Raw genomic sequence first — 25,839 nt, forward strand, 5'->3', positions numbered from 1 at the left:
TACACCCCGCACCCCATCCTGTCTTATTCTATATACACCCTGCACCCCATCCTGTCTTATTCTATATACACCCCGCACCCCATCCTGTCTTATTCTATATACACCCCGCACCCCATCCTGTCTTATTCTATATATACCCCGCACCCCATCCTGTCTTATTCTATATATGTTCAGCACCCCATCCAATTTGGTATCTATAAATCCTACACTCAATATCAGCTTATTGTATATTTAATCTACAGCAAACTTCAGGTATAGGCACTGCAGTTTTTGTGTAAAGCATGCTGGGAGACTAGGTACACAGCTCCTGCAATCTCGGATCCCCTTCCTATGCAGCAGTAATGATGTATCTATCACAGAGCCATGTATTTATGTGGCAGCGCTGGTTTCAGGTTTTCCAGGAATCGCTAACATATAAATGATTCCATGCCCCCGTGTTTGATTTAGTACATACAGCCCTTTACCCACGCTGCAAAGCAGTCATTTCATACGTAGCTTGCCTTATTGCTGTACTCACCATACACCACCAACACATACTGGTCCGAGGAGCGGCCGTGCTTGTTGGAGACTTGGCAGCTGTAGGTTCCGTTGTCCTGCAGGCTGAGCGAGGAGAAGGTCAGAAGGTCACCCTGTATCTGCGCTCGTTCTGGTAATGAATCGTTAAGACGGCTCCAGATGATCTCAGCCGGCCTGGCAGGGGTGGAATACATTTATTCTTTAGGATGGTACAATTTTAATCTCAGTGTGAAACAGCTACAAAAAATCAAATAAAAAAATACAACATAGGGAAACAAAGACACTGGAAAAAATATGCAATTCAAGGACGGCAGCAATTTAGTAATAAAATATAGGGATGTTTAATAGGGAACGCTATATAGCGCTAAGCCTCAGGGTATTAATTATAGGGAGATGAATCTGCACTCTAACTTCTACATTCAATTACAAAGACGATGAGTGTTGCTTATGCTGAAAAATTGTTTACAAACTGTAAAGAAATATATAATGTCATCTACTTGCAAACTAAAGATCCGATTGTGGGGAGTTGAAAACCTAACTGAAAAAAGTTGTGACTGCGGCCAAGTAGGAGGTTTCTTCTAATGTTGGTTCACGTCAATGTATTATTATTAATAACACGTACATAACGCCAACATAGTCAGCATTGATTTACAATTAATGAAAGGAGATATTTAGAGGTGACAAAGACCCCGCTCAAAAGAGCTTACAATCTACAATGATTTTTGTTGAATGGTTACGTTTCTTGCTCGTGGATGGTAAGGTGCTCTGGTCGGGATTCAATCCCGAGTTACCATTGTTCTAACCGAATGCCATAATTTATTTTTAAGCATGTAGAATACTTAGGTTTTTTTTCGCACTTGGAGTTGTGGAAAGTTAAAGAGACTGAATGTTTTCGGCCAATATAAGTAGGAAGAAAATAGCTCAGATAAAAAATATTTTCCAAATTGTCCATCTTGGCTTAAAGGGAACGGTCACGTCTCTAGAAATGACCCCACTGGATAAAACATTGAAATTCACCTATAATTCGGCTTAGCCTCTTCCGTATGATGCTCTGTTTTCATTTTAAATATGTGTTCAAGATTTAGCAATGGGCATCATAATCCAGTTAAGTCCAGGCACAGTCAAGGCACAAAATGCAAATGTGGAGGAGAAATGGAAACATTGTTTATGTTTCTCCTCCCCTATCTTTATTATAAACTCTATCCTTTGCCCCTGGCAGTTAGCAGAGAGAACAAAGATTGACAGGGAGGAAAGATGGAGTGCTTATTAGTAGGATAATCGTAAATACACAGGTGTGAATTTATGCATTTCATTTGAAATTTCAGTCCTCACGTGTACACTTTTTTTTTCTTATTTTTTTTAATTTTATTTAGGGGATAAATAAACAGAATATAAAAAATCCTGCCAACTGCCAGAGTCCCTTTAAACTCTGAAATACCTTTGTCAGTCCTCCATAATTGGACTGTGAATATTGTGGAGCTTTTATATGATGGAATCTCTAAAACACAAACTCAATCTTTGTCTAATTGAGGTTGCTAATGGGATTACAGAGGCAGATTTGTTTTTTTGTACATGGGCGCAACTTAAATGAAAACTATAGTCACCTAAACAACTTAATGAAGTTCTTTTGATGTTTAAATCATGCCTCTGAAGTCTCTCTGCTCGATTTAATTTAGGAATTAAATCACTTTTGTTTCGGTTTATGCAGCCCTAGTCACACCTCCACTGACTGTGCCTGACACTGTCTGCATTTAGACAAAATGCAGACAGCCTGCTCTGTACACTGAACTATTTACATACAGGAGGCTCCAGCAGGGTCTTGCAAGCTATTAACAGAGCATGAGATAAGACATTCTAAACAGAATTCTAACAGAATTTGCAATAAAGGAAGTATAAACATTAGATGACTCTTTACAGGAAGTGTTTAGGCAGGCTGCATGAGTCACATGCAGGGAGGAGTGACTAGAGCTGCATAAACAAAGTGATTTAACTCTTAAATGGCAAATAATTGAACACTGAAACTGCAGGGGCATGATCTATACACCAAAATAACTTCATTAAGCTAAAGTTGTTTTGCTGACTATAGTGTCCCTGTTTTGAATGCTTTCTGAGTTTATTTAGTGTAGACCCCCAGTTACAATGCTGAGTGCAATCTCCTTGCGCTTTGTTTAATGTAATAGGGAGATTTTTTTAATTCTGATGAAGGCATTGTTTAGATTGGTCAGAGTCCCCATCCTCTTCCCTAATAGCACTGAATCGTGTTGCACTGTTATATGGATCAGGATTCCAATGCAAAGCGCTGAACTTTAACACTGTTTAACAGACTCTGTCATGGTTTGTAGCTGTTTAATAAAGTGTGTCTGATACACCAGTTAGTTTTAATCGCTGTTTTTACTCTTTTTTTTTTTTTTAAATTCTTTATTTTTGTTTGTGCATGAAATTACAGGTCGGCTCGTTGCGCCGGTCTATATTATCTTGCTGCAACTTTAGACAATACTACGTGTGGTCTGGCATCGTTTTTGTCGTCGCACCCTTGGAGTTACTTTCTACAAACTAACCTTAAGTGCAGATAGCAAGAAGCCCTCTATTGTAATCAAAAAAAAAAAAAAGGAAAACATCATGTCTAGTGCTAGTCAGGTAAGTATAATCCCTTAAATGCTGTGAGACTAATAGATGCCCGCTTGTATCTCAGAGTCGGGTTAGCAGGTAGCCGGAACGTAAAATCTACACGTAGACTACTGTCCATCAAAATGTCCATTCAGCCAGGGATCCGTAAGTAAAGGAATTGCTCCCCATTCCACATCGAAAAATAGGAAAACAGTTGACTCGGGAAAAGGTGACTGGTATGAGAAAAAATATATAATATAAAATAAAAAGTACAGGAGTGTAGTAATGCGGACAATTCACAGCTGTGGGGAGAGTCTCGGTAAAGCCGTGGAATGTGAGACAGGTTAAGACCCGGGCAGGGGGCAGCGTGAGTGTCATGGTTTGTAGCTGTTTAATAAAGTGTGTCTGATACACCAGTTAGTTTTAATCGCTGTTTTTACTCTTTTTTTTTTTTTTAAATTCTTTATTTTTGTTTGTGCATGAAATTACAGGTCGGCTCGTTGCGCCGGTCTATATTATCTTGCTGCAACTTTAGACAATACTACGTGTGGTCTGGCATCGTTTTTGTCGTCGCACCCTTGGAGTTACTTTCTACAAACTAACCTTAAGTGCAGATAGCAAGAAGCCCTCTATTGTAATCAAAAAAAAAAAAAAGGAAAACATCATGTCTAGTGCTAGTCAGGTAAGTATAATCCCTTAAATGCTGTGAGACTAATAGATGCCCGCTTGTATCTCAGAGTCGGGTTAGCAGGTAGCCGGAACGTAAAATCTACACGTAGACTACTGTCCATCAAAATGTCCATTCAGCCAGGGATCCGTAAGTAAAGGAATTGCTCCCCATTCCACATCGAAAAATAGGAAAACAGTTGACTCGGGAAAAGGTGACTGGTATGAGAAAAAATATATAATATAAAATAAAAAGTACAGGAGTGTAGTAATGCGGACAATTCACAGCTGTGGGGAGAGTCTCGGTAAAGCCGTGGAATGTGAGACAGGTTAAGACCCGGGCAGGGGGCAGCGTGAGTGTTTTGTAGGTCCCCTGGGGTATTAAAAGTCCCGCTTACCGCCCCATGTCCCGATCTATGGTGGGTGCAGAGCTCTCATCTTGCGCTGCGTGTGGTCAGCGTCAGTGTTCTGTTTTCTTGCCCGACTGGGTCCTTCGGGCGTGAGGCTTGCGTTTACCCTCCCTGTAGGGGAGACTTGCGTCGGCAGATGGAGCGCCCTTAGAAATTCCGCCGGATGCTCATGCGCCGATAAAGTGAGTACCGCTTCTCCTTGTTGTACTATAAGGGTGCCTGATGCGCCCCACCTGTAGCGTATCCCCTTGTCACGGAGTTCCCTTGTTACAGGTAGGAACCTCCGTCTCTCCAGGAGCACCGTGAAAGGTAGGTCGTCGTAGATCCGGACTGGGTTGCCTTGCACCATGGTGGTAGGGTTGTTCCTGGAGCGGGCCAGGATCGCACTTTTCGTGGATATGTCCCGTGTCACTGCTATGACGTCCCTTGAGGCGTCAGCCGGTGCCGTTCGGGGCTTTTCTAATTCGGAATTCCGCCGTAACGGGTGAGGCTCCTGTTGTGGGTCGCACTCCTAGTGTTTCTGCAACCAAGTTGGCAAAGCCTAGTATGGCCTCTGTGCCCACACTCTCCGGGACACCGCGTATCCTAACGGTTTTCTTACGGTGCCTCGCTTCCAGCGAGGTGACTGTCCGAGTGAGTCTAGAGAGTTGCTGGGACATGGCCTCCATTTGGGCCTTCGCTCCTTCCAGCTCCAGATCTCTCTTCTCTTCCCTCGTTTCCACCGCACTGATCCGCGTGGTTATGCCAGCCACTTCAGACTGCACTCCCGCCAGGTCGGCCTTCCAGACCTCCCGCAGGTTAACCAGCAGTTTTTTAATGTCCCCTTTAGTGGAGGGTGAGGTGTCGGAGTCTGAATCTTCACTCACATAAACCCGGTTTGGGGTCACCGAAGGTCTGTGGTCATCTTCCTCCGGGGATTCGTCTGAGTAGCTGGAGTCTCGGGTCCGCTCGGGAGCCATCTTGGGCTGTGCCGGTTGTTGCGGCCTGTCGAAGGACGCGCGGATGTCGGGCTGTTTAGAGCTGCTCGGGTGGGTCAGCTTGCGGTTTTTTTCTCCCCATTTCTCTCTGTGGGGGTTCTGCTTTGTGCAGGTATTATTTGTGGGTCTTTTAGGACCACTCTTTGTGGCTAAATAGTGTGTTTGTCGATGGGGCCTGCAGGAGCTCCACATCAGCACGTCTGGTTGCTTGCTCAGCTAGCCACGCCGCCTTCTGTTTTTCCTCTTTTTACAAATCGTATTTAAATATAGACAAGCATTACTTTATCGGCAGGAACAACAAAAAAAAAACAACAACAGACAACAAACGGGTTGTTTACAAAAAAGTAAGAATTAAAATTGCATTTCAAATTTAAGGCCAGAGTAGCTGTACTGAAAGCATAGATGACTTAGAGAATTCTACCAGTTCAGCTATTTCTACCTTAGATTTAAAATTCACTTTAAATTCAATGTATACCTTTCACAAATCTCAGACCAGTCATCCATAATCAGACTGAGCGTGCTGGGAGTTGCTGTACGCAAACAGTGCAGAGGAATGGCTTTCCTGCCCGTGATGGGAAATACAATTTATTCTGGTAGTGGTTTAATTCAGTGTATATCCATAGCTTTATCTTATACAGGGAGATATTTAAATGTGTGCACCCTCTTAGTTAATTGGCTTGCAGTTCATGTTTTCTGTCCCCAGAGGGAGTGGATAACCTTCACATTGTCTATTCAGATTGCAATTTTACATCTTCTTTGGTTAAAGGAGAGGTTTTTTTAATGTTTTATTTCTTTTTACTAAAAACCTATTGGGATCGCACACTCTCCTTTTCCCCCAAATTGTAAGAGAAACCTCCTGTAATTATAAAATGCTGAGCTATTGCAAAATGAAATCAATTTAATTCTGAATAATCCAGCCCCAGGAGTTGTGCCCTTCAGTTCAATGGTAGAGTCTATTAACTGTGCAAGAAAATGCTTTCATATAAGATCACATATTGCAGTTTCTGGAACTGGCTAGTCGCTTCCAGAATCTGTTTACTAATGCTGTTGGCGAAGTTTAATTCAAATTTAACAAGCTTTATTGGCACCACAGAATGCAAATTAAACACAGGTATAAAAATAAATTGGGTTGGGTGGGGAGTCACATGAAGGCGATTCACAAATGGAACAAAAATGGGGGGAACTCAATTTCTGTTCTGGACGGTATCAAATGAAAAATAACGATTATTGCCACTTAATTAGATAAATACTTGACATTGTTGCACAATAACTTCACCTCGAGACCCGCAATTGTCCAGTGAAGACAAAACTTGGCATAATAAAGGTCTGTGAATGCCATTTTCCATAGTTGCCAATATTTGAAAAAAAATGACCCCTTTCTGGCTGAGGCTGACATACACACACACACCCACCCCCCTTACCCGCCTCTGGAATGCAAGGTAGGTCCTCGGATTCATTTTACAGAAACAAGATCCCAAAACACAGGACTGTCCTGAGAGATTCAGGACAGTTTGCAACTATAAATTACCAATCATGCCCAGTCAGTCTAGAGTCTCCTAATCCTGGCAAAACAGAAAGCTTTCAGCTCTCGATTTGGGTCATGGAACACAGAAACACAACCACTAAATAGATTGTCAAATAAAAGAAAATGAAATGGCTCTTGTGTATGAAAAACAAAGGCACCATTTTAATCTCATTAGTGCCCACTTGGCTTCCGAGAAATACATGACATAAATTGGGTTCATGGTTTAAAAATGCAGAAAATCTAATCAAATATGAGCTTGCAATAAAAAATAAAAATTCAACTACTATTGAAGTCAGACCATATGCAGACAATGAGAGCTTACACAAAATATAATCACTGCAATTCAGGGGTATGATTATGGTTGGGCTTTATTTGTTTAGATATCAGCCGAGCATTATGGGAAATGTAGTTTGAAAACATCTGATAGTCCTGAAGTGCTACTGCTATCAGTACATCACAGTGCGCACGCGTCTGTTCCTGTACTCCTGCACTGAACATCTCTTTCTGCATAGCAAATACCACTCTCAATTATATTGTATTAAACTGAAAAGAGAATTGTGCGTTTTAGATCTAATTAGCCGAGTTGGAGAGTTAGTCCGATTTGGCTAATTTGGCCTGATATTTGCAATTCCCAGTCAATACTCCAAAAGTCACAGTCACATAAACCTTTGTTTGTGTTCTCGTTCTTGAAGTCTCTCCTTATGACTTTGCAATTATTTGTTAGTAGACTTGGGCACAACTATTTTCTACGGAAGCCCATAGAATATTTAAGGTTGTTTTTTTACTTGTTACATCAAGAAAACAAGTTGTTTTTCGGAGATAACAAGTCAGAAAAAGAAATAAATAAGTAAGTAAAAACTGTCCTCTCCGGACTTCTGGAATTGTCTTCTTTCTGCACAATCCAATTATTACATAAAAAAAGTAGAAGGGGCTGGTAAGGGCTCCTGGATGTGCACAGTTATTGCTTTTTGGAAGAGGCAGCTCTGTTCGATTTCCATTTCCCATCTTTCAGGATTCTTTATTTAAGATCAACCCCAATTTAGCTGTTTCAGACGTGATGCACATAACCGTAGATGGTGTACTATAAAGGTGGCAAAGTTTAAGCAAGCTGGTAGTGACAGTTACCTTCTAAAGTAGGCGGTGTGCGCCAGCATATTTATACAGCCCTAAGGCTAGGGACAATGCTGAAGTACACGGATATCACCGCTAAACTGAATGGTCTGTAACCGTTCAAGCACTAATGAGGACAAAAAAAACCCCAAAAACCTAAAACCCCTCTAGAACTTCCAGAAATGTTCCTGTTCAGCAAAACACGCGGCCCTTTCTAAGTGCCATTAAAAGTTGAACTTCGCTCAAGCAGTAAACAGCAGATTTCACAGAAAACATACACAGGCAGCGTGAGAACTTCCTTCAGAAAATCTGCTGCAATGGTTTACACTGATTCTGTCAACTCTGGATATAGACTCGAGACTGGCAAAAATATTCTTCTTGACACATTGGAAACATTGCTGCCAGAATAAAAAATGAATTTGTGCTTGTTCCATAAGAAAGCCGACTGCCGGGTGAAGGCCTGTTTCTATCTCTTGAAAGAAATGTAGCGAACAAATGATTCTCTAGAATGAACTTCTGTGTTTGGATGCTTAACGCAAGTGATAAGCGGGAACCTTACGCAGAGCCTATGATAAGGTCTAACAATATATGGTACCATGCTGTGATAAGGGGCACACGGGGGCTGTGCACACGGGGCAGAGATAGGTACGTAGTTTAAAGGCTCTCTCTCCTGGATAAGGAATAAGCACTTGGGGCAGCGTTAAGCTCACGGTTTAGACGCTATGGTTCTGTAATAAAAAAAAAATAATACCATTGTGAATTGCAATCCTAAAAACAGCAAAATGCAGACCAAAATAGCCGATCTGGAAAATTACTGTAATTCAGAGTGGCTATTTTAGCCTCAGTTCTGCACTTGAGATCTTTCTTTGGAAGAATTTGGAATTAATCTCTTAGTCTAAAATAATCAATCTGTCACTACAGTCTAGTTGGAGAATTTTTTTATATTGGCTATTCTGGCCTAAATATATTCGTTTCGGATTTTAAAATCGCTAGAATTTATTGCTCATTGAATATACCCGTCAGTATTTTGTAAATGTATTAATATCTGATAATGGCGGCTCTGAGAGATTCTGTGACTATGCCTTTAAATCATCCATATTGATGTGCTCTCTGTCTTCTCATTGTTCAGCTCAACAGAGTATGTTAGCGTTATATAATAAATATTATAATTATAGCAAATCACACACATTTTACTTTGCCTACCTCTTGAGTTTTATAGGTCTATCATAATTTGTACACCAATTTGTACCAGTGGTTCCCAAACATTTTAGGTTCAAGGCGCCCTTAATATTTCAATATTTTTCCAAGACGTCCCAAGACACAACAATTTTCTAGGTACAGCGCTGCAGCATATAGTGGGCCCCTGTTTGGCAGAAATGTTTGCCGTTCTGGCGCAGATCCAGAGCCTAATCTTGGGAGCAGAACTGGTAGATTATTTAAAAAAACAATCCCAGCACAATAACCACTACAGCACTCTGTAGTGGTTATGGTGCCAGGAGTGCATTGATGCCCTCCCAGGGTAAGTAGTCAAACTGTTTAAGAACAGTTTGACAACTTACCTGGGATCTGCCAGGATAGGGGCTGTAGTAGGGGATAGCGGCAGTAGTGTGTGTGTGTGTGTGTGTGTGTGAGAGATGCAGTGTGTGTGTGTGTGTGAGAGTGAGGGGTGCAGTGTGTTTATGGGGGTGCATTGTGTTTGTGAAGGATGTAGTGTGTGTGTGAAGGATGTAGTGTGCGTTAGGGGTACGCAGTGTTTGTGTGTGTTTATGGGGTGGGCAGTGTGTGTGTGTTTATAGGGGACAGTATGTGTGTTTATTAGGGGCAGGGTGTGTGTATGGGCAGAGTTATTGAGGGTCCGTGGGGGTAGGAGGGGAGATTAATAAAAAGTGTTGTTAAAAAAAAAAAAAAAAAAAAAAATTACTTTCATATCCCCCTCCCTACTTACCTGTGCCTGGGAGGGGGGAAATTTCATGCGATCCCTAGTGGTCCCAGTAGTGACCGTGAACTCTAGCAAACTCAGGTGCTGCTAGAGTTAACTCTTGCGAGATTTGGAGCGTTGCCGTTGGAACCGCGGCAACGTTTCAAGCTTGCGAGAGGAGAACCTGGCGGAGATGCAGGTTACAGCTCCCTGGGTTCTCTCTTCTTCCCTCCCCTGCCGGAGGCCAGCATTACACTGCGAGCGGGATGGAGAGGGAGATCTCTGTTCTCCCCTCCAGTCCTGCAGAGCTGGCAGGGGAGAGGGAGGCACAGTTCCCAGGCGCCGCGGCACAAAGTTTGGGAACAACTGTTCTATACTAAGATCTCTAATTAGAACAAAACTGGATCAACACTAAATCAGGGGTGGCAAAAACATAAATCTCAAGAATCCATTTAACTGCATCTCTCAAGATTCTCAGTTTTTGTCTGGTCTCAGCGTTATCATATTCTTTATTTTTGTAGCAATGCATCAGCTTAGGCTCTCTCTAAGCTAAAAGGGTAATCCAGACATGGACCCTGTGCTCACTATTCCTAGAGGGGTTATCAGCTACACCTCGCTGACGAGGCCCAAAGAAGGCAAAAACGAACTTGCTGGGATTTTGGGTTCTAGACTGCCCGTATGGGTGAGATCAGTCTGATATGCAAATGGTAAAGGTTCTATCTGTAATGGCACAATTGAGCAGAAACTACTTTGAGCCCTGAGCGGGGACTAACAGCAGGGCAAGCTACTGAGTTTCTCTGAAATTTTGCCCGTTCTTAGAGTTATCATATTCTCGTTTTTTGCATCTTTAATAATAGCTGAGAATTATGTAAGGTGTATTTCATGATCAGCTAGCAATCTTCCTTTTGCCTACCGTTGCCCTAAATCACAGTCTCCTAGACGTTAAACCTCTAATCTAGACACCAAGCTTGAGACACCTGCTCTAATTCTTCTAACCTGCCTAATGTGTTCTTCCTTAGGGTACAATTAACTTTGCTACATAGGTTTCACTATGCCCAGTTTTATTCATTTGCTCCTTACTAGATAGATTTTTAGAAAAAAAAACTGATGGCTATTTTTTTCTTTTGTGGGTATTTTTGTAACAATTATCTTTTTTCTAGATGTTAAGCACAGTTCTGAGACCACGCAGTGCTGATCCGGACTGTAGCAAGATAAGAAAGGCTACCGCAGATGGCATAAGGATGTTTTGTTGAAACGATAGACTGTATAGGGGACACACGGTGACCCCAGAGAGTGCAGTCACTGTCAGAGCAGAATGAAAACAGTTGGGTAGAATTAGGATATTGAGAAGTGACTGTTTAGAAGTGATTGATCTTTTTTCTTCTTTTCTTCCAGAACAAATGAAATGTAGTCTCTTTCTGTTGGGGGCAGACAAAGAGAGTTAAACAGAGAGGTTTAACATAAGACCTGGCTATGAAGAGGAAAGCAATGAAGCTTGTCTTGCATGCTATTATAGTGTGTAATGTCAGTTCATCCTAATAACTCATCCTGTCTCTGTTTAACGCGTAGGTTTAGAACATTCTCTTCAACAGACAAAGCGAGAGACTGTCGTTGCAGCGGGATTCTTTTGTGTTGGTCACTGTGATCATCGGATGGGGCCGGTATCTACAGATGGCATGGGTTATCTACTGTGGAAAATATTTAATTACAGCTAGTGTGGGGGAAAAAAAAAATATCACGGCTTCAGGAAATATCATTATCCGTGGACTACAACTTCCATTAACCCCTTAAGGACCAAACTTCTGGAATAAAAGGGAATCATGACATGTCACACATGTCATGTGTCCTTAAAGGGACACTCCAGGCACCCAGACCACTTCTGCTCATTGGAGTGGTCTGGGTGCCAACTCCCACTACCCTTAACCCTGCAAGTGTAATTATTGCAGTTTTTCATAAACTGCAATATTTACATTGCAGGGTTAACTCCACCTCTAGTGGCTGTCTATTAGACAGCCACTAGAGGTCACTTCCTGGGTTCTAGCACAGGTTTCCTGTGCTAGAGCGTCGCTGGACGTCCTCACGCTGTGTGAGGACCTCCAGCGTCGCTCAAAACCCCATAGGAAAGCATTGAAATGATTTTTCAATGCTTTCCTATGGGGAGACGTAATGCGCATGCGCGGCATTTCCGCGCATGCGCATTAGGTCTCCTCGGCCGGTGAGCGAGATTAGTCTCGCCCACCGGCCGACGTAATCATTAGGAGGAGCGTCGCGGAGGCGGAGACAGCGGCGAGGGACATCGCCGCTGTCCCAGGTAAGTCACTGAAGGGGTTTTCACCCCTTCAGTAACCGGGGATTGGTGGGTGGGAGGGAGAGGGACCCTCCAGTGCCAGAAAAACGGATCGTTTTTCTGGCACTGGAGTTTCCCTTTAAGGGGTTAAACTCATCCAACCCAAAGAATGATAGGAGTCGTAATCAATCTGTTTAGATCAACCACCATTTCTGCGTATATTTGCAGTTTTACGGACTCGCAGCCCTCGAGAGCGTTTGCGTAGATTAATCGTGGAATTAAAGAACCAAATGCAACATTGATTAATTATTCCACGTATTCTTTTTACGTCATATTAGATCTACTAACAAATCCACTGATTGCTCCGTATACCCTTTCCGTTAGCTATCCCAATAAATCCATTGATTGCTCCATATAACATATCTCTATCACTCTTTATAGTTTATGTTCCATATAACTTCTGTTTTCCTGTATTGCTGCTCTGCGGAACGCCTTCAATTTCGCTCCATAATCGCTCCCTATAATTCCTCCCGTGTCGCTGTATAATCTCTTTCTATATTTCCTCTTTTTGCTTTATGTAACCAACGTCAAGCACTCCATATATCGTTCCCCATAACGTTTACTACTGCTCTATGGAATGCTGTCTAATTCCTTCCTATAAGCTAGAGATGATTACTATTAATAATTTACAAAGCACGAACAAGCCCATTACAATGGAGTAAAAGGCAAAGAGAAGCTTGATAAATAGACACATAACTTATTGAGATGATGCTCTGGAGATTACGATTTAGAAGTGAAATTACATATCTGAACAGGCCAGTTTGCCACAATGAAAACGACCTAGAACATCTTCCGAAAAGTCCTTCCCGTTTATTTATCAAATTTAAAATTCTAGCAAATTAAGACCTTGATTTAACAATATTGGATAACCTTTCTAAATTATTTAAAAGGCCTCCCAACTGTCCCAGTTTTGTCGGGTAATGTCACGAAGGCTGTGGGCCGACCAAGGAGCCTGTCGTGGTCCCAACGACCCTGTCCTGATTTTTCCCTTCCTAACTGTTGGGAGGTATGGATTTAATATTTTTGGATAAACTTTTAAAGTGATTTAATATTGAATTTTTTTTCATTTCATTTCATTTCATTTCATTTCATTTCATTTATTTTTTATTTTTTATGTATTGATACCTTTTTTTTTAAATATACTATAGTTTTTTTTATATTTTAATATCTTTAAAAAAAATGCTTTTAAAAGTTTATCCAAAATTATGAAATAATTTTGAGAGCCTATCCAACAATATTAAATCAAGGCCTAAATCTAAAGGGTAAAACGGAGGCTAAAATACATGATCTGGAAAAATTCTAATATATTCAGTCTTGGATTTGTAAACTAAATTGGTCCTATCGCGCTCAGACAGCCTTTACAATGGTTCTATAAAAGTAGCAAATCATGGGCAAAAGATCTGTGGTGACAAGGTTACCTATTACTGCCCTATAACTATATACACTGTACAGGGGTAGGCAACCTTCGGCACTCCAGATGTTGTGGACTACACTCTCTACAACACCTTCTATAGTTCCTCCTTATAACTCCTCCCATTGCGCTTTAATATCGCATAATACTTCTTAGTGTCCTCTATTACCAGGGCAGAAGCCAGTGCTCTTTTTTTCTTTGTCTCCATCAACAAAATCTTCCAGTGGGGAAAAAAGGCTAGTGGTTGCCATGGTAATCCTAAATGCCACGCACTCGTAAGCTGTGTAAAATGTAACTCTTCGCATGCTAGGGGCATTTGGAGAGAATTACCAGGCTCGGCTGGAGCAGACAAGCAATCTTGTATTATTGAGTGGAAATTGTCACAAGTTCCCGTACCTAAATAAAAATCGGGATAATGGACAGACATTGAGTTTTCTGAAATATTTCATGACTAGGTGTAAAAAAAAGGCCAAATTCCAAACTCTTGCAAAACTACAGGTTTCGTGAGGCTTGCAAAGCATCATGGGAGTTGTAGTTCTATATCAGATGGAGAAATATCTCTTGGCCATAATTGCTTTAAATCTAGGGATACCCGTTTCTCGGAATGCTTAACAGCGCTGGGTTAAAAATATTTTTGCAGGATCTGTTTTTTGTTTTTTTTTTTTTAATCAGTGCCTCTAGCTAAAAGGTCAGTTTGATCGCCGCGTCAATGTATAACATTTAATTTAAATCCTTCCAGTAATTTTGGCTGGAGGTCTCACTGGAAAACAAATACCCCCCCCAAAAAACAAAAACAAAACAACAACAAAATTGACACTGCAGAAATGTATCTGTTTTTATCCTTGGGCTTTTTTTCTTTTTCTTTTTTTACACTGCTGGATGTCTTTTGTAGGGATTGGCAAATTTGCTGCGATTGCAGACATTGGCAATGTGATTTGCAATACCGAATTTCAGCTAAATTGGCCATTGCAGTCAAAAAAACGCAATAAGCAATTGAAAATCGTGATTGAACATTGAAGAGCTGGTATAACAGGAAGAAACTGTATTTCTAGCGAGTGATGAGAGGTAACCCCCCGGGAAGTGTTCGATTATGTGGATTTAAAGTTCCAACACTAGTAGGTTTAATGCCACATCGGCACGGCGGGGGGTATTAGCACATAAAGGAGCTAATTCCAACACTACCCCATTAGTTACAATAACCAACTGTATGAATAAGAGATTGTTTTGAAAATGTAACATACGGGGAGGTATTAAATCAGATCTGCCTTCTGTATGTTTTTCCCCCCCGTATAGTCTTAAGTAAAACACTCATAAGTGACATGAGGGACCCCAATGTAAAAGCAGAAAAAAACAAAGTTGCTATAATCTGACAAAAAACTGGACAGAAACAAAATATTGAGCAATATGGCAGATAGTCATTGTACAGCGCTATGGAATTCGCTGGCGCTATATAAATAAATAATAATAATATCAGTGGGATCTGTTTTTATACATTTGGATTCAATGGGCATCACATATGGAGATACCAGAGGCACCGGCCTTCCATGACTTCAGCACAGTTATGCTTAAGACAAATAAGTCTATACTATGTTTTAACGACAAATTAAAGAAACGCTTGAAGCACCATAACCACTACAGCTCACTGGATAAGAAGTCAAACGTACGATGGGGCCTCCTCTCTTCAGACCCTGCTGAGATACTGAAAGGGCACCAACGCACTCCTTGCACCATAACCACTACGTCAGACTGGTTATGGTCACTGGAGTTTTCATTTAGAAAGGCAGCAGCCTTAATAAACAATTTAGTAAAACAAAATAATTATTTGAAAATCAGCAGGGTGTAGATCTGCTTTTAAATCAAATTAATGTTATTATAAAAGAGTGCCCCCTTCTGTGGGCAAATCTGCCCACCTAACCTTTAGGATTTTATTTTTGCTGGGTAAAATATGCTGAGTTATCGCCTTGGGTATTTGCTAAGAATTCCTCCAGCCTAGGAGCGCACAACAAACATCCAGCCATTGGACTTCATTTCTGAGAATTATTTATCAGCCAACCATTCTAGGAAACACAGACAGAGCAGAGAGCTTTATAGAGAGCAAGTGACTCCCGTGAGATGGAAATTAAAATGCAATACTTTTTAATTATTTCTTTTTTCCCGCTGGGAACATTGAACAAACAATACATACAAATAAAAGCCAGCCAATAGTAAGAGTAATATACAGCAAACATAAATGTCCAAACTTTTGGAACGGTACACTCACATCATTCAGAGCTGAACAGTCTGTCCTTGGGTGTATAGTTGCCCCCAGGCATCTTGATAATGGTGATACATTGCAGAGAGACGATAATACAATGCAATCCTATCATCTGTCCAACAAGCAGTGAGATCTAAACTCACAGCGCCAGGCTCTGAATGATAGGAGTGTGGATTTACAAGGACTTGACATGCAAGTACTGCATTCTAAACCTCGTCTCGCTGTTATATAATGCACTCCATATTCATATCTCCCAACAGTCCTGGATTTCGCAGCGCAGTCCCAACTGGCATCCCCGAATCTTGTTTCCAAGAACTCAAATAAAATGCCCACCAGAAAAAGTAGAGTGGGCAAATCGTTACTGCCCACTGGTGACTCATCCACAACCCCCGTTATGCACTCCCTTTCAAATTTATTTTTATTTTTTTATTCATGGTGAAGAAGGTACATAAGCATTGTTTATTTAACCCCATGAGGACCTATGACAGTCCATGTCATCGTAAAAATCTGGTCTTTAAAAACACTATTTAATTATAGGCATTGGTGATGTACGGAGGTGCTGGTGGTAATATAAGCAAGGCATGAAGACTTCAAGAACTAAATTGTCATAATGTCACATACAATCAGTGCTTTATCCAAACTGTTAAAGGGACACTCCAGCCACCAACAGGAGTCTTTAGCATTTTAAAAACATTTTTAATTTAAATTTATCCTCAAAGGAAATTATTTAGTTTGGAATTTACAGAAGAAAACAAAACGCCCTTAGCTCTAAGTCAGTGTAAATCCAGTGGGGTTTTCTGGATCGTTATCTAGAAGAGGACTTTCCTATGGTGATGGAGATTCTCTGGGTAGATGTCCTGATTAGGATTCTTTGTGGTGTTTAGGGCTGCAGGGGGAGTCTGCGTGTCTGCTCTTTTCCTGCGTCTGCCGCTGCAGTGTGAGATATATGGGGTGTGCAGGTCGTATTAAAACTGGTTTTATGGTCTGCCTTGAACGTCATCAGGACGTCTGTGGGGCTTATGTACCCGTGTGAAGGCTACAAGGTAGTGGCGCGGACGATTTATAAGGACCGAACGTCTACAAATGTATTTTTTATTTTTATTTTTTTCATTGTGCGCTGGCCCTGTTAGATGCATATTTCACTGTGAAATCCTCCAATAGTTTGTGGACAGAGAGAGAGAATAAAATGTATAGCTCCTTTTTAAAAATGCTCATCACGAACAGCCGAGAAACACTCTGGTTTGGGAAAAAAAAGGCTCAGCATACTGTGTGCTTTTTATTAGTAAACCAATTTGTGGGATTCTTTTTATACCAGGTTTAAAGCTACAGAGAAAATGCATCTGCAGAACCTCACATTTAGGTCATATAAGAGACTTACCTTGGGTTACCGGTCACGTCACATTTCAGATTAAGCTCGTCACCCTCTCGAACCACGGCTTGGGAGGCCTGAATGCGAGCCGTAGGAGAATCTGTGAAACACACGGATTGGAAGAAAGAGTGAGACACAATATAATGGGACAACCACGAGCACTAGCTTGCGTGGTCATTATTTGGTTCAAACAGCTTTAAATAAACAGGCGTGTAGAATGGTAATCCTTTTCTGTGACACAAAACAACTCTTTTTGTCAAAAATGTATTACTTGATGCGATATTACGCAAGTACCACTCTACATGCTTTAAAAAAAATAAACAAATAAAAATGTAAATGAAAAAATAGATGTTTAGCAAATGTACCCCTAATAAAAACATGCATGCATTTAATTATTCATTTTATTTTAGTGGGGTTATAGCTGAAAACAACTTGCAACAGCTGCAGATCTCTTGTCTACTGCCTTTGCAAGCCCTCCCCTTCTAACCCCGCCCAGACTTTCTGTGGCTGTCCAATCACAGACTTCCCAATGCAGCTCAATGAGAAGTCTTTGCAAGGCAGGTGCTCTGGGCTATTGCTGCCTCTTAATGAAGTAACAGAATCGGTTTTCGAATTAACAGCCAGGGGGTGTAACAAGGTTAATTTATATAAGTGCCAATTTCTAAAAGCAAAAAAAAAAAAAAAAAAAGCATGAGAACTCCAAGAATGGGTAAAAGCTTAGAGAGACTCGACAACTTGCCCTTCGGTACATTCCCGCTCAGGTCTCAAAATAATTTTTGCTCACTTGTGCCATTACAGAGAGAACGTATCTAAAGCATATCAGACTGGTCCCACCCGTACCGGCAGTCCAAATCCGAAATGCCAGAAAGTTCCCTCTGCACAAGAGATACAGCAACCCCAGACGATCGTTTCGGCCTTCTTTTAGGCCTCGTCAGTGAGGTGTAGCTGACACCCATCTAGGCACAGTGAGCAATTTCTAAAAGGACAATTTCTAAAAATCAATTTGCTGAACTGATTCATGTACAAAGTACTTTAGGAGTCTGGACTGTGCCTTCAAGGACTTTATTTGTCATTTTCTAGTTTGTAGAGAACATAGACACACTTGTTTGAAATGTAAAAATAATCTGTCTGACTGTATATCTGACTGTCCATGATTTAGTTAATGGCATTTGGCATTATAAAGTAATACATTTTTAAAATATACACTGCCTGGTCAAAAAAAAAAGTCGCCACCTGGTAAAAGTCGCAAATAGGTAAAAGCCTCCTATTGGATAGTTACTGCATGGATAATTATTTTTCAGCTGGCAACAAGTTATTAAATCCCAACTATTGCAATGTGTAGCTTCTCATTTCTTAAACAACCATGTCGAAAGACACATCCCGTGGTCTGTTTGAGAAGGGTCAAATCATTGGCATGCATTAAGCAGAGAAAACATCTAAGGAGATTGCAGAAACTACTAAACTTGGGTTAAGAACTGCCCAACGATTTATTAAAAACTGGAAGGATAGTGGGGAACCATCATCTTCGAGGAAGAAATGTGGTCAGTAAAAAACCTGATTGATCGTGATCGCCGATCACTTAAACGTTTGGTGAAATCAAATCGTAGAAAAACAACAGTAGAATTTTTAATAATTCCACATGCACAATGCGAAGGGGATTGGGACTGAACAGCTGTGTAGCCTTAAGAAAACCACTAATCAGTAAGGCTAATCGGAAAAAAAGACTTCAATTTACTAGGGAGCATAACGATTGGACTCTGGAGCAATGGAAGAAGGTCATGGGGTCTGATGAGTCTAGATTTACCCGGTGCAAGAGTGATGGGCGCATCAGGGTAAGAAGAGAGGCAGATGAAGTGATGCACCCATCATGCCTAGTGCCTACTGTACAAGCCTGGGGGCAGTGCTATGATCTGGGGTAGCTGCAGTTGGTCAGGTCTGAGGTCAGCTGACTACCTGAATATACTGAATGACCAGGTTATTCCATCAATGGATTTTTTCTTCCCTGATGACATGGATGTATTCCGAGATGACAATGCCAGGATTCATCGGCCTTAAATTGTGAAAGAATAATTCAGGGAGCATGATACATAATTTTCACACATGGATTGGCCACCACAGAGTCCAGACCTTAATCCCATTGAGAATCTTTGGGATGTGCTGGAGAAGGCTTTGTGCATCAATACAAGATCTTGGTGAAAAATTAATGCAACACTGGACGGAAATAAATCTTGTGACATTGCAGAAGCTTATCAAAACAATGCCACAGCGAGCCGTAATCAAAGCTAAAGGCGGTCCATCGAAATATTAGAGTGTGTGACCTTTTTTATGGTGGCGATTTTTTTTTTGGCCAGGCAGTGTATTATTTTGTGGTCTTAATGGGAGAATTACTACTCCCATGACCCTTCGATAGACATCAGCTATAATGGCCTTTTATTTTATCTGGCTTGATATTACATTGTATCCACTCTAATGACATGCTCTGGTCCCATCTATAGCTCTCCTTGGCCAGGACGGGCCTTTTGCCAAGGATTGTAGGAGTTGCATTCTACCAGTGTCTAGAATTAATCTGTCTGTCCTTTAGCAGCTTAATACTAGTGGTATGAACTGCTGTGTCTCTCTCCTTTTGTCGTTGTGACATTTAGTTGCTGTGGTTACAGAATCACCGGTGTTGCCCCTCCCGCTAATTACAGAGCCAGTTATGTGTGAAATGTTAATTTAATTAGAGGTATATAATGGAGCTGTGCTGGATGGTGTCCATAACAAATATCAATAGCAATATGACTGGGTATCTGAGACACTCACAGGGACATCATTAGTCAAAGCCCGGCACAGCAGGATACAATGTAACTCATTGCTGGCGCCATCCGGAACAGCTAGTAAGCAGCTGCCTCTTGCTCCTAAGTGGCCAGTGCCACACATGGCACATATACTTGTGAAGGATTAAGATCACACAGGGCCCAGGGCAGGTTACCAGTGTGGCACCATCTTCATTCTTTAAATAGAGCTGGTTAATGGGGCCAAGCAAATTCATGTTTCTGGGGTCCAGATTAGCCCCTGGGCCTAGACAGCTGATTAGAGTCGCCTTGTGATTCATTTTGCTCTGCGTGTGAAGTATCTCTTGTCTGTAGAGCTCTATGCGGTTTCCTTTCTTATTATATAGATTTATTGAGCTTTTGCCCCGTGGAGGAGCCTTATTTGACAAATTCCCCTTACCGACACCTTGCTTTGCCTCCTTTTCCACTGAAGAGACTTCTTTTACCTATTTGTCTGCAAAGCATTCAATTTTTCTTCCATTTCCCCAGGCTTTATAACATGTCAGGTTTGCTGTAACTCTCTATTTCCCAACATTTTCAGGAGTTGGGGTTTGTGACACATTTTTTTTGCAGCAGAGGAGCACCGAAAAGTAATTTATATGATCTTTAATCCTTTCATTGCCAACTCCTTGCATACACTGGTCAGGCGTCACTCCTGCACCATCAATCTGTTTCGCTCAGTTGTTATGCAACCCTGGACTCTGTCTTTTTCAGGATTCAGATGCCCCTGAGAGTATACTAGGTATCCTGGACTCCAGAACTTGGCTTTGTTGATTAACTTTGACCCTTTGCTGCCGGGCTTTACCCTTGCGCACAGTACTAGACTATGAATTTACTACTGGTTCTGACACTTTGCTACATCTACCAATCTAGACCCTCTGTTTCCTGCTGGACCACTGGTTACTGTTACTATTTGTCAAAGTGTTCTGATAATGTCTTTTTGGGAATTTAGAAAAATCGGTGTCATCTTATTATCATTTTTGGGCCTCCACAATTATTTCTAATTATTTCCTCTGGCTGTGTGTGCAGCTGCTGTACCACTTTACCAAAAACTTTTCTTGGTCGACCCTCAGCCTCCAAAACCGTCTAAATCGTACGGAGGGGGCAACTCTCTGGGTTCCAGTTACCGTAATATAAAATGGAAGTTACAGAGTTAAAATATCTGGCTACTGGTGGTTTCCTTGAATGCTATGTCCAATTAGCTCGGGAAGTAATATAGGCCGTCTAGGAATGATAGGAGTCGTAGTCAGACCACAGCAAAAAAATTCCCTTTTAGTTCTTTAAAAAAAATGTAATTAAGACACAAAGTCAAGTGTAACAGCTCATTACCCAGTAATCAAGTTTAAGGCATCACACTATGCAAGGAGAGGGGGTCATTTGGATAAAATTGAGCAGTTTTTCCTTCACATTCAGGAAAAAATAAATAAATTAAAGAATCACACACACAAATTAATGTAATTAAGAAACGCTAATTGTGTGTGAAGTTTGGAGTCTCAGGAAATGTCAGTTAAAGTGAGAAAGGAATTTATGTTAGCAATTTGCGGCCAGGGTGGAAATCAGTGACTACTGTAATCTGAGCGTTAATGGGAGCACGTAGGGGTGAGCAGGATTTGTGGAGCATTAGGAGGGATTACTGGGAGCTACCGGAATACTGCGGGAGCCAATGGGAATTTGGAAGGTTCAGAGTTGCTGAGAATCAGTTGAAGTTATTATAGGTCAGACAGATGTCTAAATGCATTAGTGCTGTCAAGGGGGGCTGCAAATCAATAGCAGGGATGCCGAGATTTATTGCGTTTTCAATGAATTAAGGACAATCTAATGTGTTTTATTGTTTTTTCTTATAGACTGGTATCTGTTTGAGCGCCAGGGAGGTTAGGAATCCATTTGCTCAAAGCAAAATATAAGGCAGCCTCTGGAAATGTTGGCTAGTTTGATCTGATTAATCTAAGTCAGACAGTGACTGAGGCCTTGTGCGGGGTGACGTACAGTCCCAGGACTTTAATATAAAAAACAATAGGCAATTATTCTGAAATTAAATCATTTCTTCATGCTGATGGGATGTACATGAAAAGTGCTGTATTTAACATTCATATGTCACAGGAGGGATACTAATTAACTAAAAAGGTAACTCCTAATCCCCATGATTAAAAGGTTACTTCAAAACGTGTTTTTAGTTAGAATAACCCTTTCTGAGGTGGTCCCCCTAAAATAAAAATAAAAGCTAAAACTCACCTCTTTCCCATCGCCGGATCCAAGACGTTCCTGGCCTGACGTCTCTCGGTCTCGATGTGGAGGGAGGACAGACTGATGGGAGGACAGGGATGGCACAGAGGGAGGGGCTGTACCACCATCGGCTGTCTGATGGCTGCTGTGCGTTTTTGCACAGAATTGACGTTAGCAGCCTGGAACCAACGACGCTGCCGTAGGGGGAGTTACACATCGGCAGCTAAGAGGTTAATTTCTGTGCATGTGGCGTTTTAGAGAAGCATGCTGCACATACAGACCCCAGGCACCATAACCACTTCAAAACAATTAAGTGATCATGGTGCTTGGAGAGACCCTTTAATGAATCAGTTTCCAACCTGTAGCATATAAATTCTTCATGTTGCAGGGCACAACTTTTCACATCCTGCCGACCACCATGTAGCTGTGCTCAGGAAAACATGACAGATCTAAACCTAACAGAACCCTTTTAATACAATGATTGTTCATTGATGCATTGCCATTTAAATGTGAGTGGTGGGAGTTGTACTTCAAAGCAGAGTTTCTACCTGTGGTAATGATATAACGAGCAGAGCTTAAAGGGACACTATGGTCACCAGAGCAACTACAGCTTACCGCATTTGTTCTGGTGAGTATAATTTTTCCCTTTGGGCTTTTTTTCCAGTAAACAGTGTCTTTTCAGAGAAAATGCAGTATTTACATTACAGCCCAGTGATAATTCCACTGGCCACTCCTTAGATGGCTACTAGAGGTGCTTCCTGGGGCAGTGCTGCACAGTGAGCAGCACTGCCATTCAGTGTCTCTCCCCTCTGCATGCAGGCATTGAACTTTCCTTATAGAGATGCATTGATTCAATTAATCTCTATAAGGAGATGCTGATTGGCCAGGGCTGTGTTTGCCCTGTGCTGGCTCTGCCCCTGATCTGCCTCCTCAGCCAATCCTATGGGGAAGCACTGTGATTGGCTCAGACCTCCATTTCTGATGATGTCAGCAGAAAGTAGGCAGGTCAGTATGCAGGTCAGAGGCAGACGGGGACAAAGCTGCAGAGTTGAATACAAGTAAGATTTTACTGTATTTAGGGAGGCAATGAGGTCAGGGGGGCTAGATGGTGTTTTTAACACTATAGGGTCAGGAATACATTTTGTGTTCCTGACCTTATAGTGTTCCTCTTAAGAGTATTAGGTCGGGTAACAAGCAACAAAGCATCCCAACCTGTATTGATGCAATATAAACTCAAGAAAGATATGCATCGTTGAATCCCATTATCCAGTAAACCAATTATTTTATTCCAAAGTCATAAAGTGCAACATTTCTCAATTCATTCTTTCGCAAAAAAAAACAATCCCAAACTAATTGGGATAGATTCATGGAAATGCCGTGAGTTTACAAACAGGGGAAAGGTGTAAAGGTTGGGTGATGAAAACCAAAGGAAACTGTATGCCCATTGCCCAATGTAGTGGTGCTTCGTTAACGTTTAGACATTTCTGTTTTTCAGATCAGGTAATATGAACAATCCCTCCTCCCCCAATCACTTTCTATGTTAATAAGCTTGGAATCTCTAAATTTAGTGATTCTTTTTTTCTCTTTTACCATATCTTTCACCTGAACGCACAGAAAAAGACGACATTGTGTCAGAGATGAACTATAAATGCTTCAACAGGGCCCCAATTCTCTCAGTGACATGAGAATAAAAAGGTTACTAGTGATATCACGAGATGCTGCTGTATTTCATTAAAAGGTAACAATCCAAAAGCAATTAATAATCCGAGCCGGTGAGATAAGGCTTGCAAATGCCACCGCGAGGGCAGGGAGGGAGTGTGTATGTCATGATTGTAAATCATGTATCGCCCTGATACATCCCTGTATTGCCGATCACAAATGGCGTATGAAATGGCGCAACACTGCAGAGTGGATACTGATAAAGAAAGCAGGCGTGCATCAATAATAAAAACGACAGCAGAGAGATTGTGAATAGAAAACAAGGCAAGTGTAAAAAAGCCTGAATTTAAACATCTAAACAGATCAGAAAAAGGCGGCTTTTTCACCAAAACAAGATTGTGAACAACCGACAAGTGAACTGCACATTAAGGCTAATACTGCCAAGTTATGGAATTCAGCCTAAAATTTAAAAGCCGCTTGTTGATTTTCAGCAATTCCAAATTTTGTAAAAACAAATCCCGGCATATCCTTCTTTTACATGAAACAGGATTAAAGGGATACTATATGCACCAAGACAACTTTAGCCTAATGAAGCAGTTTTGGTGTATAGATCATGCCCCTGTAGTCTGACTGCTCAATTCTCTACCATTTAGAAATTAAATCCCTTTGTTTATGCAGCCCTAGCCACACCTCCCTACATGAGACTTGCACAGCCTTCCTAAACCCTTCCTGTAAAAAGGGATTGCATGTTTAAACTTCCTTTATTGCAGATTCTGTTTACTTTAGAATTGTGCATCATTGTTAGTATCTTTCTGGATCACCACCTGTGTGTGATTACAGTTCAATTTACAGAACAGTAGATAAAAAAAAGTATAAAGCAAGTTAATATCTGATTGAAAATGAAACAATTTTTTTTTTTTTTTTTTAATGTAGGCTGTGTGAATTACTGCTAGGGCTCAATAAACAGAAAAAAAAGGTGGTTTAACTCGTAAATGGCTGAGCATTTAGCAGTGAGACTGCAGGGGCATGATCTATATACAAAAACTGCTTCATTAAGCTAAAGCTGTTGTGGTGCCTAAAGTGTCCCTTTAAATACTCAAGTGTGAATTGTCATGAATTCAAAGGGAATTTTAAATTTTTGTTGTGCTGAGCGGCTATAAAACTCCACAGATGAGATAATTATAATGGCAGGCCATGGTCTGTTGTAAAATACAGATTTTCTGGGACAATAAAAGATTTTTTAAAAAAAAAAGCATGTTACATGAACTTCTCTTTTGTACAAACCCAAATTAAATTGAAGCATTGCGTTTTCTTTAAGATCAAATGAGAAAAATAATTATAGTTACATTTCCCCCCAAGCTCATGCCAGGCTGTTGAGTGTAATAAATGACCCGGGAAATGAGATGTCAATGGACTAAATCCCCCAACGCGCTTCGCTTGTACAAAAAATAGTCCTTTCATTTGTATCACATAATACACATAATTGTCAGAACACAGCAAGTTAAATGAGACAGAATACATACTGTCAAAAAGAATCAATGGATGTCAATCAGATTTTAGCAAAATACGTCTTAATAAATATAATGAAGACTTTTATAATGGTCAAGGACTCGTTTTTTTTATCTTTGGAATATAACGTTTTAAATAGTGCTCAATAAAGGCATATTAAATGGATGACATAAGGGTAAAATCAAGAGTTGAAATAAAATGAGTAGGGGCTTGGAAGACTGGGCAGCATGCATTTTTGATTTGTTAACAAACTTATACAGAATTACTGTATATACTCGAGTATAAGCAGAGTTTTTCAGCACATTTTTTGTGCTGAAAAACTCCAACTCGGCTTATACTCGAGTCAATTGTCTGTATTATGGCAATTTGCATTGCAATAATACAGACTGGGGGCTGTGGGGGCTGCAGAGCGTTTACTTACCTCTCCTGCAGCTCCTGTCAGCTCCCTCTGCCTCCGCGCCGGTCCGTTCAGCACCTCTGTCAGCTCCCAGTGTAAGTCTCGCGAGAGCCGCGGGGGTCATAGTG

The 25,839-nt window shown here is 41.1% G+C and overlaps 1 protein-coding gene across 1 annotated transcript in view; it reads right to left on the reverse strand.

Annotated features, from left to right (window-relative positions):
* The window catches only part of CADM4 (cell adhesion molecule 4), a 222,432-nt gene that overhangs the window by 11,628 nt on the left and 184,965 nt on the right, over window positions 1–25,839 (reverse strand). Inside the window, exons 6-7 of the mRNA XM_063436923.1 lie at window positions 17,120–17,210; window positions 518–690 (exon numbers count right to left, since the gene is read on the reverse strand). Of these exons, the coding sequence (XP_063292993.1) occupies window positions 518–690; window positions 17,120–17,210 (264 nt within the window). The remainder of the gene's footprint in view (window positions 1–517; window positions 691–17,119; window positions 17,211–25,839) is intronic.

The sequence above is a fragment of the Pelobates fuscus genome, chromosome 11 (assembly GCF_036172605.1).
Source record: "Pelobates fuscus isolate aPelFus1 chromosome 11, aPelFus1.pri, whole genome shotgun sequence".
NCBI classification, from domain to species: domain Eukaryota; kingdom Metazoa; phylum Chordata; class Amphibia; order Anura; family Pelobatidae; genus Pelobates; species Pelobates fuscus.